At 38.0% G+C, this 15,392-nt stretch overlaps 1 protein-coding gene across 1 annotated transcript; it reads left to right on the forward strand.

The window, feature by feature from the left end:
• Nucleotides 1-8,252: 8,252 nt before the first annotated feature.
• LOC115899983 (transmembrane protein 14B-like) lies at nucleotides 8,253-9,063 on the forward strand. Its single transcript, XM_030939244.1, is given in 2 exon segments — nucleotides 8,253-8,426; nucleotides 8,429-9,063. Coding segments are annotated over 2 exon segments (342 nt in total). The 5' UTR covers nucleotides 8,253-8,266; the 3' UTR covers nucleotides 8,611-9,063.
• Nucleotides 9,064-15,392: the final 6,329 nt, after the last annotated feature.

Below are 15,392 nucleotides of genomic sequence, written 5' to 3' on the forward strand. Positions count from 1 at the left end.
ATAGTATTCCATGGTGAAAATACGTGCCACATTTTCTTAATCCAGTCTGTCACAGATGGACATTTGGGTTGATTCCAAGTCTTTGCTATTGTGAATAGTGCCGCAATAAACATACGTGTGCATGTGTCTTTGTAGTAGAATAATTTATAATCCTTTGGGTATATACCCAGTAGTGGGATGGCTGGGCCATATGGTACATTTAGTTCTAGATCCTTGAGGAATTGCCATACTGTTTTCCATAATGGTTGAACTAGTTTACAATCCCACCAACAGTGTAAAAGTGTTCCTATTTCTCCACATCCTCTCCAACACCTGTTGTTTCCTGATTTCTTAATGATTGCCATTCTAACTGGTGTGAGATGGTATCTCATTGTGGTTTTGATTTGCATTTCTCTGATGGCGAGTGATGATGAGCATTTTTTCATGTGTCTGTTGGCTGTATGAATGTCTTCTTTTGAGAAATGTCTGTTCATATCCTTTGCCCACTTTTTGATGGGGTTGTTTGTTTTTTTCTTGTATATTTGTTTGAGTTCTTTGTAGATTCTGGATATCAGCCCTTTGTCAGATGAGTAGGTTGCAAAACTTTTCTCCCATTCTGTAGGTTGCCTGTTCACTCTGATGGTAGTTTCTTTTGCTGTGCAGAAGCTCTTTAGTTGAATTAGATCCCATTTGTCAATTTTGGCTTTTGCTGCCGTTGCTTTTGGTGTTTTAGACATGAAGTCCTTGCCCATGCCTATGTCCTGAATGGTACTACCTAGATTTTCTTCTAGGGTTTTTATGGTATTAGGTCTAACATTTAAGTCTCTAATCCATCTTGAATTAATCTTCGTATAAGGAGTAAGGAAAGGATCCAGTTTCAGCTTTCTACTTACGGCTAGCCAATTTTCCCAGCACCATTTATTAAATAGGGAGTCCTTTCCCCATTTCTTGTTTCTCTCAGGTTTGTCAAAGATCAGATGGCTGTAGATGTGTGGTATTATTTCTGAGGACTCTGTTCTGTTCCATTGGTCTATATCTCTGTGTTGGTACCAGTACCATGCTGTTTTGGTTACTGTAGCCTTGTAGTATAGTTTGAAGTCAGGTAGCGTGACGCCTCCAGCTTTGTCCTTTTGACTTAGGATTGTCTTGGCAATGAGGGCTCTTTTTTGGTTCCATATGAACTTTAAAGCAGTTTTTTCCAATTCTGTGAAGAAACTCATTGGTTGCTTGATGGGGATGGCATTGAATCTATAAATAACCTTGGGCAGTATGGCCATTTTCACGATATTGATTCTTCCTATCCATGAGCATGGTATGTTCTTCCATTTGTTTGTGTCCTCTTTTATTTCACTGAGCAGTGGTTTGTAGTTCTCCTTGAAGAGGTCCTTTACATCCCTTGTAAGTTGGATTCCTAGGTATTTTATTCTCTTTGAAGCAATTGTGAATGGAAGTTCATTCCTGATTTGGCTCTCTGCTTGTCTGTTACTGGTGTATAAGAATGCTTGTGATTTTTGCACATTAATTTTGTATCCTGAGACTTTGCTGAAGTTGTTTATCAGCAACTGCTTTAAATGTGTCCCAGAGATTCTAGTATGTTGTATCTTTCTTTTCATTGGTTTCAAAGAACATCTTTATTTCTGCCTTCATTTCATTATGTACCCAGTAGTCATTCAGGAGCAGGTTGTTCAGTTTTCATGTAGTTGAGCAGTTTTGATTGATTTTCTTAGTCCTGAGTTCTAGTTTGATTGCACTGTGGTCTGAGAGACAGTTTGTTATAATTTCTGTTCTTGTACATTTGCTGAGGAGTGCTTTACTTCCAATTATGTGGTCAATTTTGGAATAAGTGTGATATGGTGCTGAGAAAAATGTATATTCTGTTGATTTGGGGTGGAGAGTTTTGTAGATGTCTATTAGGTTTGCTTGCTGCAGAGATGAGTTCAATTCCTGGATATCCTTGTTACCTTTCTGTCTCATTGATCTGTCTAATGTTGACAGTGGGGTGTTGAAGTCTCCCATTATTATTGTATGGGAGTCTAAGTCCCTTAGTAAGTGTCTAAGGACTTGCTTTATGAATCTGGGTGCTCCTGTATTGGGTGCATATATATTTAGGATAGTTAGCTCTTCCTGTTGAATTGATCCCTTTACCATTATGTAATGGCCTTCTTTGTCTCTTTTGATCTTTGATGGTTTAAAGTCTGTTTTATCAGAGACTAGGATTGCAATCCCTGCTTTTTTTTGTTCTCCATTTGCTTGGTAGGTCTTCTTCCATCCCTTTATTTTGAGCCTATGTATGTCTCTGCATGTGAGATGGGTCTCCTGAATACAGCAGACTGATGGGTCTTGACTCTTTATCCAGTTTGCCAGTCTGTGTCTTTTAATTGGAGCATTTAGTCCATTTACATTTAAGGTTAATATTGTTATGTGTGAACTTGATCCTGCCATTATGATATTAACTGGTTATTTTGCTCGTTAGTTGATGCAGTTTCTTCCTAGCCTCGATGGTCTTTACAGTTTGGCATGTTTTTGCAATGGCTGGTACCGGTTGTTCCTTTCCATGTTGAGGGCTTCCTTCAGGGTCTCTTGTAAGGCAGGCCTGGTGGTGACAAAATCTCTCAGCATTTGCTTATCTGTAAAGGATTTTATTTCTCCTTCACTGATGAAACTTAGTTTGGCTGGATATGAAATTCTGGGTTGAAAATTCTTTTCTTTAAGAACGTTGAATATTGGCCCCCACTCTCTTCTGGCTTGTAGAGTTTCTGCCGAGAGATCTGCTGTTAGTCTGATGGGCTTCCCTTTGTGGGTAACCCGACCTTTCTCTCTGGCTGCCCTTAAGATTTTTTCCTTCATTTCAACTTTGGTGAATCTGGCAATTATGTGTCTTGGAGTTGCTCTTCTCGAGGAGTATCTTTGTGGCGTTCTCTGTATTTCCTGAATTTGAATGTTGGCCTGCCGTACTAGGTTGGGGAAGTTCTCCTGGATGATATCCTGAAGAGTGTTTTCCAACTTGGTTCCATTTTCCCCCTCACTTTCAGGCACCCCAATCAGACGTAGATTTGGTCTTTTTACATAATCCCATACTTCTTGCAGGCTTTGTTCATTTCTTTTTCTTCTTTTTTCTTTTGGTTTCTCTTCTCGCTTCATTTCATTCATTTGATCCTCAATCGCTGATACTCTTTCTTCCAGTTGATCGAGTTGGTTAGTGAAGCTTGTGCATTTGTCACGTATTTCTCGTGTCATGGTTTTCATCTCTGTCATTTCATTTATGACCTTCTCTGCATTAATTAGTCTAGCTGTCAATTCTTCCACTCTTTTTTCAAGATTTTTAGTTTCTTTGCGCTGGGTACGTAATTCCTCCTTTAGCTCTGAGAAGTTTGATGGACTGAAGCCTTCTTCTCTCATCTCGTCAAAGTCATTCTCCGTCCTGGTTTAATCCATTGCTGGCGATGAGCTGCCCTCCTTTGCAGGGGGAGATGAGCTCTTATTTTTTGAATTTCCAGCTTTTCTGCCCTGCTTTTTCCCTATCTTTGTGGTTTTATCTGCCTCTGGTCTTTGATGATGGTGACGTACTGATGGGGTTTTGGTGTAGGTGTCCTTCCTGTTTGATAATTTTCCTTCTAACAGTCAGGACCCTCAGCTGTAGGTCTGTTGGAGATTGCTTGAGGTCCACTCCAGACCCTGTTTGCCTGGGTGTCAGCAGCAGAGGCTGCAGAAGATAAAATATTGCTGAACAGTGAGTGTACCTGTCTGATTCTTACTTTGGAAGCTTCCCCTCAGAGGTGTACTCCACCGTGTGAGGTGTGGGGTGTCAGTCTGCCCCTAGTGGGGGATATCTCCCAGTTAGGCTACTCAGGGGTCAGGGACCCACTTGAGCAGGCAGTCTGTCCCTTCTCAGATCTCAACCTCCCTGTTGGGAGATCCACTGCTCTCTTCAAAGCTGTTAGACAGAGTCGTTTGTGTCTACAGAGGTGTCTGCTGCTTTTTTTTTTTTTTGTTGTTGTTGTTGTTTAGCTGTGCCATGTCCACAGAGGTGGAGTCTGCAGAGACAGGCAGGCTTCCTTGAGCTGCTGTGAGCTCCACCCAGTTTGAGCTTCCCAGGGGCTTTGTTTACCTACTTAAGCCTCAGTAATGGTGGGCGCCCCTCCCTCAGCCTCGCTGCTGCCTTGCGGTTAGATGGCAGACTGCTGTGCTAGCAATGAGGGAGGCTCCGTGGGCGTGGGACCCTCCCGGCCAGGTGTGGGATATAATCTCCTGGTGTGCCCGTTTGCTTAAAGCACAGTATTGGGGTGGGAGTTACCCAGTTTTCCAGGTGTTGTGTGTCTCAGTTCCCCTGGCTAGGAAAAAGGATTCCCTTCCCCCTTCCGCTGCCCAGGTGAGGCGATGCCTCGCCCTGCTTCAGTTCTCGCTGGTCAGGCTGCAGCGGCTGACCAGCACCGATTGTCCGGCACTCCCTAGTGAGATGAACCCAGTACCTCACTTGAAAATGCAGAAATCACGTGTGTTCTATGTTGCTCGCACTGGGAGTTGGAAACTAGAGCTGTTCCTATTCAGCCATCTTGCTCCGCCCTAGGTATGTGTTTCAATTTCCAAAAAGTAAAAATTTAGAATTCTTTATTGCTTAAATATACAAATTATACTATACTATCCTTCTAATTGATTTTAAAACATGCTATGTATTTTATATATATGGACATTACTGTATATAATCCCCAAATTTTAAATTCTTCGTATTTTTCATGCCATATATATATACAACATCATGTTGCTCACGAGAAAATGTTACGTCTTTGAACCCACTTAAAAATTAAAAAAATAGAAGTTCTTTTTGTGTATGTTGGTGTTTTTCATTTCTGAACAAGTTTAGATTGAGTGAAATGGAGTGTGTTTTGGTGGGTAACTGGCATGTAGATTGAATATGGTCTACATAAGATTGAAAAACATGAAAGCTTCCATGTTAAGGATGGTTTCTTAATTATTTATGTCAAAATCAACTGGGCATTTGCCTTAGTTTTATTTTTCTTGTTTTCTTATGGTGCAGAATGATTATTAACTTTAATTTCTTGGGGGAAAACTAGGTATTTAGTACTATAGTCTGTTATTTAAAGCATTTACAAGAAATCAATTTTTCACCACTCAGGATTTCAGAATGACTTCCTTTTTATTTATAAATTATGCATTTTATTGTTTGAAAATATTATTAAAATAGTGTTTGTTGGAAAGAACAAAACAATGCAAGAGTATATAAAGTGAAAGCTTAAACTCTACACAACTCTTCCAACCTAAAACAGTTATACTTTCCAGAAGAAATGACTTTTATAGAATGAATGAATCTTTCAAGGAATTTTCCTATACAATTGGTTTTTGGGAGATATTATTTTCCTATAAATAGGGATCATGGCATCTTTCCATAGGACTGTATTATTTCAATGCAATTGCCATTTCAAAAAAAACCAGTCTGTGAGTTTGACAATTTTTGGCTCAGAATTCTTGTATATTAAATATATTAGTTAAGACTCTATTAGCTACAAAGACAGAAAACTCAATTCAGATTATTACAAAAAGAGATTTTTCTTGACTCATAAAATTGAAATTCCTGAATAGATGCAATTTCAGTTTCACCTTAACTCAGGGGCTCAAATGACAGCATTGTGTTATTTCTTTTATAATGCGTCCTTCAGCTCTAAATGTTGGTTACATTTTCTGACAGGCATAGCTCCATCGTGGTAGGAGGGCAGCAGCAGCCCAAGCCTTTGAATCACAATGCAGTTGTAAAAATGTGGTGCAGTGGTGAAAAACATTCTTTAAGTTTAGCAGTGAAAAACATCCAAATGCAGTAGTGAAGAATATTCATTTCCAGAGTTGAATTCTATTGGTACTCATTAGCCTGATTTGGGTCACATACCCATTTGTGTTAGTCTGCTAGGACCGCCATAAAAAATGCCACAGACTGTGTTCTTCTGAAGCCTATCTCTTTGGCTTGCTTATGCATTGTGTTCTTACGTGGTCATTCCTCTGTGTGTCTGTGTACTAATCTCACCTTTTTAAATAAGGATGACAGTCATAATAAATTAGGGCCTATCATAATGACCTCATTTAACCTTAATTACTGTAAAAGGCTCATCTTTTTTTTATTATTATTATACTTTAAGTTCTAGGGTACATGTGCATAACGTGCAGGTTTGTTATGTATGTATACCTGTGAAAAGGCTCATCTTTAAATGCAGTGACTTTCTGTGGTACCGAGGGTCAAGACTTCAACACGTGAATTTTGAGGGGATACATTTGAACCCAGGATAGCATTCCTACACAGCATTGTCACCAGGGGCTCATCCTAGGTCAATGGTACTTCTAGATTCAGCAGGAGAGTCGGGTGGACTGAAATAGAGAGGTGTGGATCTCCAAGTGAAAACTGGCCACTGCCATGAGCATTCGGGTGAATGGATTCTTGCCAGCCCGAACCAAAAAAAGTCCATTTCACTAAGAAAATACAGAAAAGGATTATAATGTCAGTAGCAGTTATTTTATGACAAATTACTGATGAATAAATAGTAAAGGAAGAAATAGGTTATTGAATTAAACTTTATATTTTCACTTCATAGGAGAGAAAAACATTATTCTTTTTGTTTTTTTTTTTTTTTTTTTTTGAGTTGGAGTTTCGCTCTTGTCCCCCAGGCAAGTGTAATGGCGCGATCTTGGCTCACTGCAACCTCTGCCTCCCAGGTTCACATGATTCTCCTGCCTCAGCCTCCCAAGTAGCTGGGATTAAAGGTGCCTGCTACCACACCCGGCTAATTTTTGTATTTTTAGTAGAGATGGGGTTTCGCCATGTTGGCCAGGCTGGTCTCGAACTCCTGACCTCAGGTAATCTGCCCACCTCGGCCTCCCAAAGTGCTGGGATTACAGGCATGAGGCACCGCCTCTGGCCGAAAAACATTATTCTTAAGAAAAGGGCAAACTAGTAGAGTCATCAAAAGCACTTTCAACAAAGATAATAACTTGGAAATATGTCAGTTCTGTTACCTGTCTTAAACTTAGAGTAATCAAGCATTTTAGACTAGGGAAAAAGTAGTAATTAATATGGGGCTTTCTATAATGGGATATGACCTTGTTTATCTCCTTTATTTTATTTTTGGAAATACATGATTTTTTCTCCATAAATACAATCTTTTCTAATCCCTCACTTACAAAATAACACAAACAAAATGAAAAAACCTCCCAATACTCAGAGAAAGGAACATAATATAACAGAAAGCATTATTGATGCCAAAATTTGGAAAGACTTAATTATTATAATATCCAAAGATCATGGCAAGCAGCACAGCATATTTTTGACCAAATTAAAGATGATATCAGGAGCCAACACCCACATCTCCAGCTTCTTATAATATAATATAATATAATATAATATAATATAATATAATATAATATAATTAATAGATACGTTATAAAAATTTTTATGCCATGGAAGCATCACCTTTTATGAACCTACATTGAAAATGAACCTACAAAGAAAATCTCAATAAATTCTAGAAAGTAGAAACCATAATTTCTTAATATAGTTTAGTAAAACTAGATATACCTATCAAAAGTAAAAACAAATGGAACAGTAACTTTAACCAACTCTTAGGTCAAATAAAAAATAAAAACTGAAATTGTAGAATATTTTGAAAGTAAACTAAACATAAAATCTAAAGAAAAGAGAGTAATAATTATTCAGTATAGGATATTGAAAATTCAGTATAAAATATTGAGAAAATGTGTTCAAGAAAGCAAAAGGAAGAAGCGAGTGAATAAAGATGAAAACATAAATTAATAGATTAGAAATACAAAAATAGTAGAACTGATATGTCCAGGAGATTTAATACAATAATAACAAAATAAACCTATTCAAATAGGTACCTTTCCACTTAGCCTCATCAAGAGGGTGGTGGGAAGAGGGGAAAGCATAAATACATACACTTCTGGGTGAGGACAGGGATTGACCCACCAATGTAGACATCATTAATGGGGCTACAAGAAAATGGTTTTCAAAATCGATGTTAATAGATATAAAAAGCTCCTTGAAATGGATGGTTTCCCAGGAAATACGTTACCCAAATTAACTCCTAAATGGAGAAAAAAATTGAAACACTCAATAGCCAAGAAGAAAATTAGAAAGTTGTCAAGGGCGACCTGGCTGCTGTGCCTCGCGGCTTGTGCACGCTTGTGGACCGCGCGGGCCTTCGGGAGATCCGTGCGGATCCTTGGAGAGTATGATTCTTGTTCTCTTTTCTGGACTGAGAAGAGAGGAATGGAGAAGAGCCCCTTCCCATTAGTGCCTTTGCATTGGTTTGGCTTTGGCTACACAGCACTGGTTGTTTCTGGTGGGATTGTTGGCTATGTAAAAACAGGCAGGGTGCCGTCCCTGGCTGCAGGGCTGCTCTTCGGCAGCCTAGCTGGCTTGGGTTCTTACCGATGTCTCAGGATCCAAGGAACGTTTGGCTTTTCCTAGCTGCTACATCTGTTACTTTTGTTGGTGTTATGGGATTGAGATCCTACTACTATGGAAAAGTCATGTCTGTAGGTTTAATTGCAGGTGCCAGTTTGCTGATGGCCGCCAAAGTTGGAGTTCGTATGTTGATGACATCTGATTAGCAGAAGTCATGTTCCAGCTTGGACTCATGAAGGATTAAAAATCTGCATCTTCCACTGTTTTCAATGTATTAACAGAAATAAGTGCAGTATTTTTGCATCTGACATTTTACCTAAAAAAAAAAAAAAAAGACACCAACCTTGGCGGAGGGGTGGAAAATCAGTTGTTACCATTATAACCCTACAGAGGTTATAATGAGGATGTAACATGAGCTTATGGAGACCCTCATAGAGATCGATTCTTGTGTATCGATGTTATCTCTTCTTTCTGTATCTATAGGTAAATCTCAAGAGTAAAATGTTAGGTGTTGACATTGAGAACCGTGAAACCCCATTCCGTGCTCTGAGGAACAGTGTGAAAAAGTAGAGTATCTGTTCTTTTGCTCATCTTAGACCACAGACTGATTTTGAAATTATGTTAAGTGAAATATCAGTGAAAATAAAGTTTACTATAAATAATAATAATAAAAAAGAAAGTTGTCAAGAAAACCACTACCTTCATCTGCATCTACCATTTTAAAAAACAGAGACTTTGCATGTCTCAGGGTTCTAGGAGCCATATTTCTTATCTATAACATTGATATATTTGATATATTGGGATTTGTTTTGTCTGGTCTAGATATTTTAATTGGTTTAAAACATTTATTTTTTGATTAATACCCTCTTGTCTCTGGAATACAATGTCTGGTTTGAAAATTGTTCTTTTTAATCACACAATCTAGAATCACCTTGCTGAAGGGAATGTTGTTATTCAATTACTCCATTTCCAAATTAGGAAATTATCTCTTTTATCATGGTTATCAAGCTAGTTAGTGGTAGAGCAAGCACTAGAAAAAGCTGATTACCTATTCAGAGTAGAAGACGTAGGAAAAAGTTGCTTTGCCAGGTGTTGTATGATAGGAAAGTTGCTATTATGTAGTAATTCAAAGACAGGCTCTCCCATAAATACTTTAACCTTAGTTAACAGTCTGAAGTGTTTCCAGGTTCTTATTGCTTTAAAACAGAGTAAGGAAGCAAATGTGTAAAACTGCTTTAAAAACTTTCTGAGTTAGTAAAACTATGATTTTTACTATTAAATATCATATTTATTTTTATATTTAATTTAAAAGCAACTTTTAAAATTAGAGCTGAGGGCAACAGATATTTCAAAAGTTGCAAAGTTGAGTGAATACACGATATTTGTAAGTGGTCCCGAAGAATTTCCATGGGCCTTATTTTTATGAAAAAATGGAATGATCAGTGCACAGCCTAGGTAAATAATAATGCTATATCCTGACATCACCGCACCATCAAAATTGCTAAGAAAAGCAAGCTGGGAGGTAACTGCTGTATTTCCAAAAGATGAAAATGTTAAAGGTGTTTCAGAGATCTGTGGAAGTTATTTATATTCATCAAAGAGGTGCATTAATGAGGTGGTTTCTTTGAATTAGTATTCTCCAAGAACTAGGTCCTTCAAGATTTAGGACACCGTGCATGAGGACTTTGACTTCTTGTCTCCTGTTTTCTCTTCTGACAAAGGCTATGTTTTAGGACTGGGCCAAAAATCTTGTGAAGGTTAACCTTTGGTTGCGCAAGTAAATCAGTATTATCCATAGATCTGGAAGAACTTTAACATTTTCTTGGAAGTTCCATTAAGCTAGGGATTTTTGCTTTTTTTTTGCTCAGTGTTCCTGTGCCCATAAGAGTGTCTATCACATAAAGCATGTTTAAGAGACATTCATTAAATGAATAAACACATTATTTCTCTAATATTACTCACTTTTTATTTTACGTGTTTCATTTAGGTTCCTATCGTCTCATGCCTGGGTTATCACAGCAGTCTTCAATCTAGTTTCCTTGACTGCATCTTATCCCTGCCTTTTATCCTCTTTTAATCTAAAGCCACATCTAAAATGTAATGCTGATCTTGGTACTTTCTAGTCTAAAATTCTTCACGTGTTCTCGCCATCAATTGCAGAATCAAGCTAAAGGTTTTTAAGATGATGTATGAGGTCCTCCATGATCTGACCTTAATCCCCTCTCCATTTATCTGTCAGCACTCTCTTTCTCACGCTTTATGTTCTAGCAACCACAATCTAGTCTATTGTTTTCTACACGTACCAGAGGTTTCTCCCTTTACTCATTTCCTTCTGCCTATGTTTTACCTCTGCTTGGAATGTGCATCCCCCACATACCTTTAAGATTCAGAATAGGAGTATTCCCATGTAAAACATAACAATTCTGTCTCTTTTTTTACTCTCTGGCTGGGTTACTTGTCCAATTCAGGGCACCCATGGTAACTTAGGAATACTTCTATTGTAAAACTTTCCACATTGCTCTGTGATGGTCTGTCACACCCCCCAAATGATAAGCTTTTACAAGGCAAGGACAATTTCTTACCTGTTTTAATATTCCCAATGCCCTTCACAATAAATGGGAATTAGCAGGTTTCAGAAATTTATTGGTCTACTTTGTAGATGTAAGGGAAGAAAAAATCTTATGACTGGGGGTAGAAGGGGCATGCTCAAGATGGAGAGAATATGTACTCTATCCACACTGTTTTGTACAAAAGATTTTGGCCTTAATTAAAAATATTAAAGCTAAAAGAAAACAGTCCTAGTCCCTTCCCCCACCAACAACTAAAAGGAAACACTGGTTGCAGTCTGAGAGGAAGAAACGAATGCAGCTTGGTGGAGAAAATTACTCTGGTTGCAGGTAGGGAGAAGGCAGGTGATCTGATCTATGCAGAATGTCATGAAGGCAACACATCACTTTGGGATACAAAATGGCCGTGTTTCACAATTTAAGTGCTCATGATGCATAAAGTGGTCATGTGAATCCCACATAGATCTCATCTATTGGACCAAAGCAAATGTCTAATGAGAGTAACAGGGGGATCTGCTCTTGACAGGGGGATCTGCTCTTAACATTTCAGACCTCCCTTTGTTTCCTCTGAGCCTTTTGGTTTACTTGAACCCTTGACAGAATATAGATACTTGTTGTTTGATAACATCTTGAATTTGTTTGATCAGTGTGGCAGTTCATGGATATTTCTGATTGCCTAATAAATATTTATTTTATCTTTTTTTTTTTTCTAACAGAACCCTAGTTTATACATACCCTTATAGAGTAGTGGGTGTGTAACACAGGTGTGGTCAATGAAAGAGAAAGTAATAATTTTGGATGGGGCTTCCAGAAAAGTCTTTTAAAAGAGATAGACTTGGGTGGCTTGTCTTTTTAGCTTGCTTGCTTTATTTTTTAGTTTTTAAACATTTGCCAGTCTTCCTAGTTGAATGCAGATCATCTATATTATGAGCACGAATGAAATGGACACGTGCTAAGTCTTGTGTTGCTGAAAGTTAGAAAAGCCTGGGTCACTAATTGCTTTTTGGAGCCACAGTATTATCCTTATACTTTTCATTTTGTAGAAAAAATATTATTCGTCTCCTTCAATGTATTAAAGCTATTACTATTCATGAAGCAGAATCTATCCCTAATTGATACACTGTTTTAATGTTATTAGAGAGAAACTCTAGGCAGGTGACTTTTATGTTTTTGACAACACTGTCTTTTGGTTAGGGAATGTGAGGCCAGAGGTCTCATATTGTTGGGTTAGGGCTGCAGCAATGAAAATAAAATAACTTTATGTAATAAATAACACAATACCAGGAGTATAGGAGTGAGCCTAAGATGTCTGGGGAGACAACAGAATGAGAAAGAAGTGGAGATACAGAGAAGGGCCACCTGCGGAGAAGGGTCCTAGAGCAATATGGACCATGATGGGGAGAGTAGTCAAAAGAAAAAAAAAAAAAAAAAAAAAAAAAAAAAAACACAACAAAACAACAAAAAACCATGTAGAGGGAAAGGAAGAGGGACTTCAGAAACAGAGATGGCTAATATTACATTTCATATTGTTGGTTTTTCTACACATGTTTCCTTCTTTTAGCCCAATAATTTTAGTAAAATTCTCTGTTTTTCTGAGAGTAATAAAAAAGAGGGCAAACATCTATTTTGGGATAAGCTATGAGGGAGCAGAATAGGTGTGTGTGGGGGGTGCAAATTATTATGGAAGTGTGATAAAAATTTCAGATAAAGCAGGGAATCAGAGTGACAGGCATATGGGAGTAACACCATCCTTTGATAGTCCTCTAAGAAAAAGTTAGGACTCCTTAGTCCCCCAGACTTCTTGGTGTATGAAGAAGGGGCTTGTTGAGATATTAAAGGAGAAAGTCCATGACCCTACGATGTTGAAGAACTTGGGAAGTTGCAGGTGGCTAATACTTGGGTTCTATAGAAGAAAAGTGGCGTATTTTCCCTAGAGTTTTTCTGGGGTGCACTAATCTTCAGACCAGGTGCTTCCATTTAGGCAAGTCAGCACCTTGGGAAAGGATTTTCTTGTAACTTTCACAGAATGTCTCTAAAGCTGCTAAATTGGCAGTCTGTCCTGAATTATTTTTGCTTAATAACCCAAGGCATCATGTTTTGTAGGAAAGCTATTCGTTTTTACCATGAGAAACCCACTGACATTCTAGAAAATCTGAATAACACTGCTTTTGGGTATGGTCTCTGATTTGTGGTGGCCTCTGAAGTAGAAAGTCAAGAAAACCTACACATTACTTTTAAAGGAAGAGTATAACATTTAGCTTATTGTATTTGGATGTATTTGAACTCTTCACTTTTTCCCAGAAAAGAATCTTCAACTGACTGAAGAGTGTCATGACTGCTGTTATGTCTCATCTGCATTCTACATTGCATATTTCTGCATAATATTTCATTAATTGAAGCTTCATAATAATTTAGTCCTCTATAAAATATCTGAGACTGCTGTAGTGAAAAGTTTTTTCTTTTTTTTTTCTTTCTTTGAGATAGAGTTTCGCTCTTGTCGTCCAGGCTGGAGTGCAGTGCTGCGATTTCAGCTCACTGCAACCTCCACCTCCTGGGTTCAAGTGATTCTCCTGCCTCGGTCTCCTGAGTAGCTGGTATTATAGGTGCCTGCCACCATGCCAGGCTAATTTTTTGTATTTTTAGTAGAGATGGGGTTTTGCCATGTTAGCCAGTCTGGTCCTGAACTCCTGACCTCAGGTGATCCACCCACCTCAGCCACCCAAAGTGCAGGGATTACAGGTGTGAGCCACTGTGCCCAGCTGGTTTGTTGTCTTTCTTTTAAATTTCTCTAATATTTACACTTTTGTCATACAGGGTCCAATGAGGAGACAGAATGCACTCTTAAGAACTTCAAGCATAAGCAATTAATGCAGAAAATTAGACCTTACAGATCATTTAGATGTAGTGGAATCCTCAGGGCTTCCACTAGATTTTTGGCTTGAGTCAATCCACCAAAGTTGTGATCCAGAGGTCATGTTGTGTGTTCTACCACTGCTGCCCTTGGCAGCCCTATGCCCTACAATTGAATGAATAGACTATAGGAAGTGGAGCCTGCCAGTACAGTCCTCACATCTGTTAGAACTTGCTTGTAGGCCAGCACTGCCACAGAATGATATCTCCACCCATCTTTGGCTTTCCAAATTGCATGGGAACCAAATTCATTAATAGAATATAAACTGCCCTCATACTCATAGCCATGTGTGACAGGTGCCAATAGATGAGATCTAGCAAACTTCCTTTGGAGTCTCAGGAGATTTATGGTCCAAGATCTAAGGTACAATCAATCTCATTGTTTTTGAACAGGTAAAGAATTACTGTTGTGGATGGTTCTCCCTGGGGTATTTACCATTAGCACAGAATTCAGTGCAAAACTAGGAATAACATATATTAGGTCCCCTCAACCCTTCAGTGGTCAATGTTCCTCATATTCTATGTATTCTTAATTATCACACAAGAAAAATCTACCTTTGCAATGGAAATTCTGGTGGTCATCAACTTGACAAATGTTCACACGTAGCCACACTAATGGAGGGACAACTTAACTTTAAACGCTTTCTGTTGGGGTGCTAGGAGAGGTATGCTACATCACTGCTCATGTATTTTTGCCAAAAATCAACCTGAATGTATTTACGAGGCAAGAGACAGATCCAGAATTTGGGAACTTTACAAAATAACTGCCTGGACATTCAATAAATGCTGATATCTTGAAAAATTATCAAACCAACCAACCAACCAACCAACCAACCAACCAACCAACCAACCAACCAACAGGTAAGATAATGTTCTATATTATATACTAAAGAGACTGAAAAGTCATAACCACAAAAAGCCCATACAACTTGATTGAATTCTGAATTTGAAACATATGTTTGCTTGTGCGTGTATGTGTGTGTGTGTGTATGTGTGATATATGTGGAGTATGTCAGTTTTGATACAATTGTATAGATTTGAATATGGGTAGTTCATTGGATATTATAGAACTATGGTTTTTTTTTTTTTTTTTAGAAGTAATGATGGTCTATGGTTATGTAGGAGATGCATGTTGTAGTCTTTGGGGTGAAGGGTCATGATGTGTACAACTTACTTTTAAGTGGTTTCACAAAATAAAGCTTACAGACACACACAGAAAGCGTATATGGTAAGTCCACAAGAAGTGTGTATGGGTTTTCATTGTACCATTCTTTCAAATTTTATAAAATTTATAACTTCTAATGATAAAAGTTGGGAAGAGATAAAGAATTCTGTGTATTCTTTAAGCTTACCCTATTAAGAATATTAGCAGATGCTATTAGCACCAGTGTTTAAATGCTTAGAATGGCTTCTTCTTGCTTTTCTAGTTCTTTATTATGCATTGTTAGGTTGTTTATTTGAAGTTTTTCTACTTTTTTGATGTAGATGCTTATAGCTATAAATGTTCCTCT

Source organism: Rhinopithecus roxellana, chromosome 10 (genome assembly GCF_007565055.1).
Source record: "Rhinopithecus roxellana isolate Shanxi Qingling chromosome 10, ASM756505v1, whole genome shotgun sequence".
Taxonomy (NCBI): domain Eukaryota; kingdom Metazoa; phylum Chordata; class Mammalia; order Primates; family Cercopithecidae; genus Rhinopithecus; species Rhinopithecus roxellana.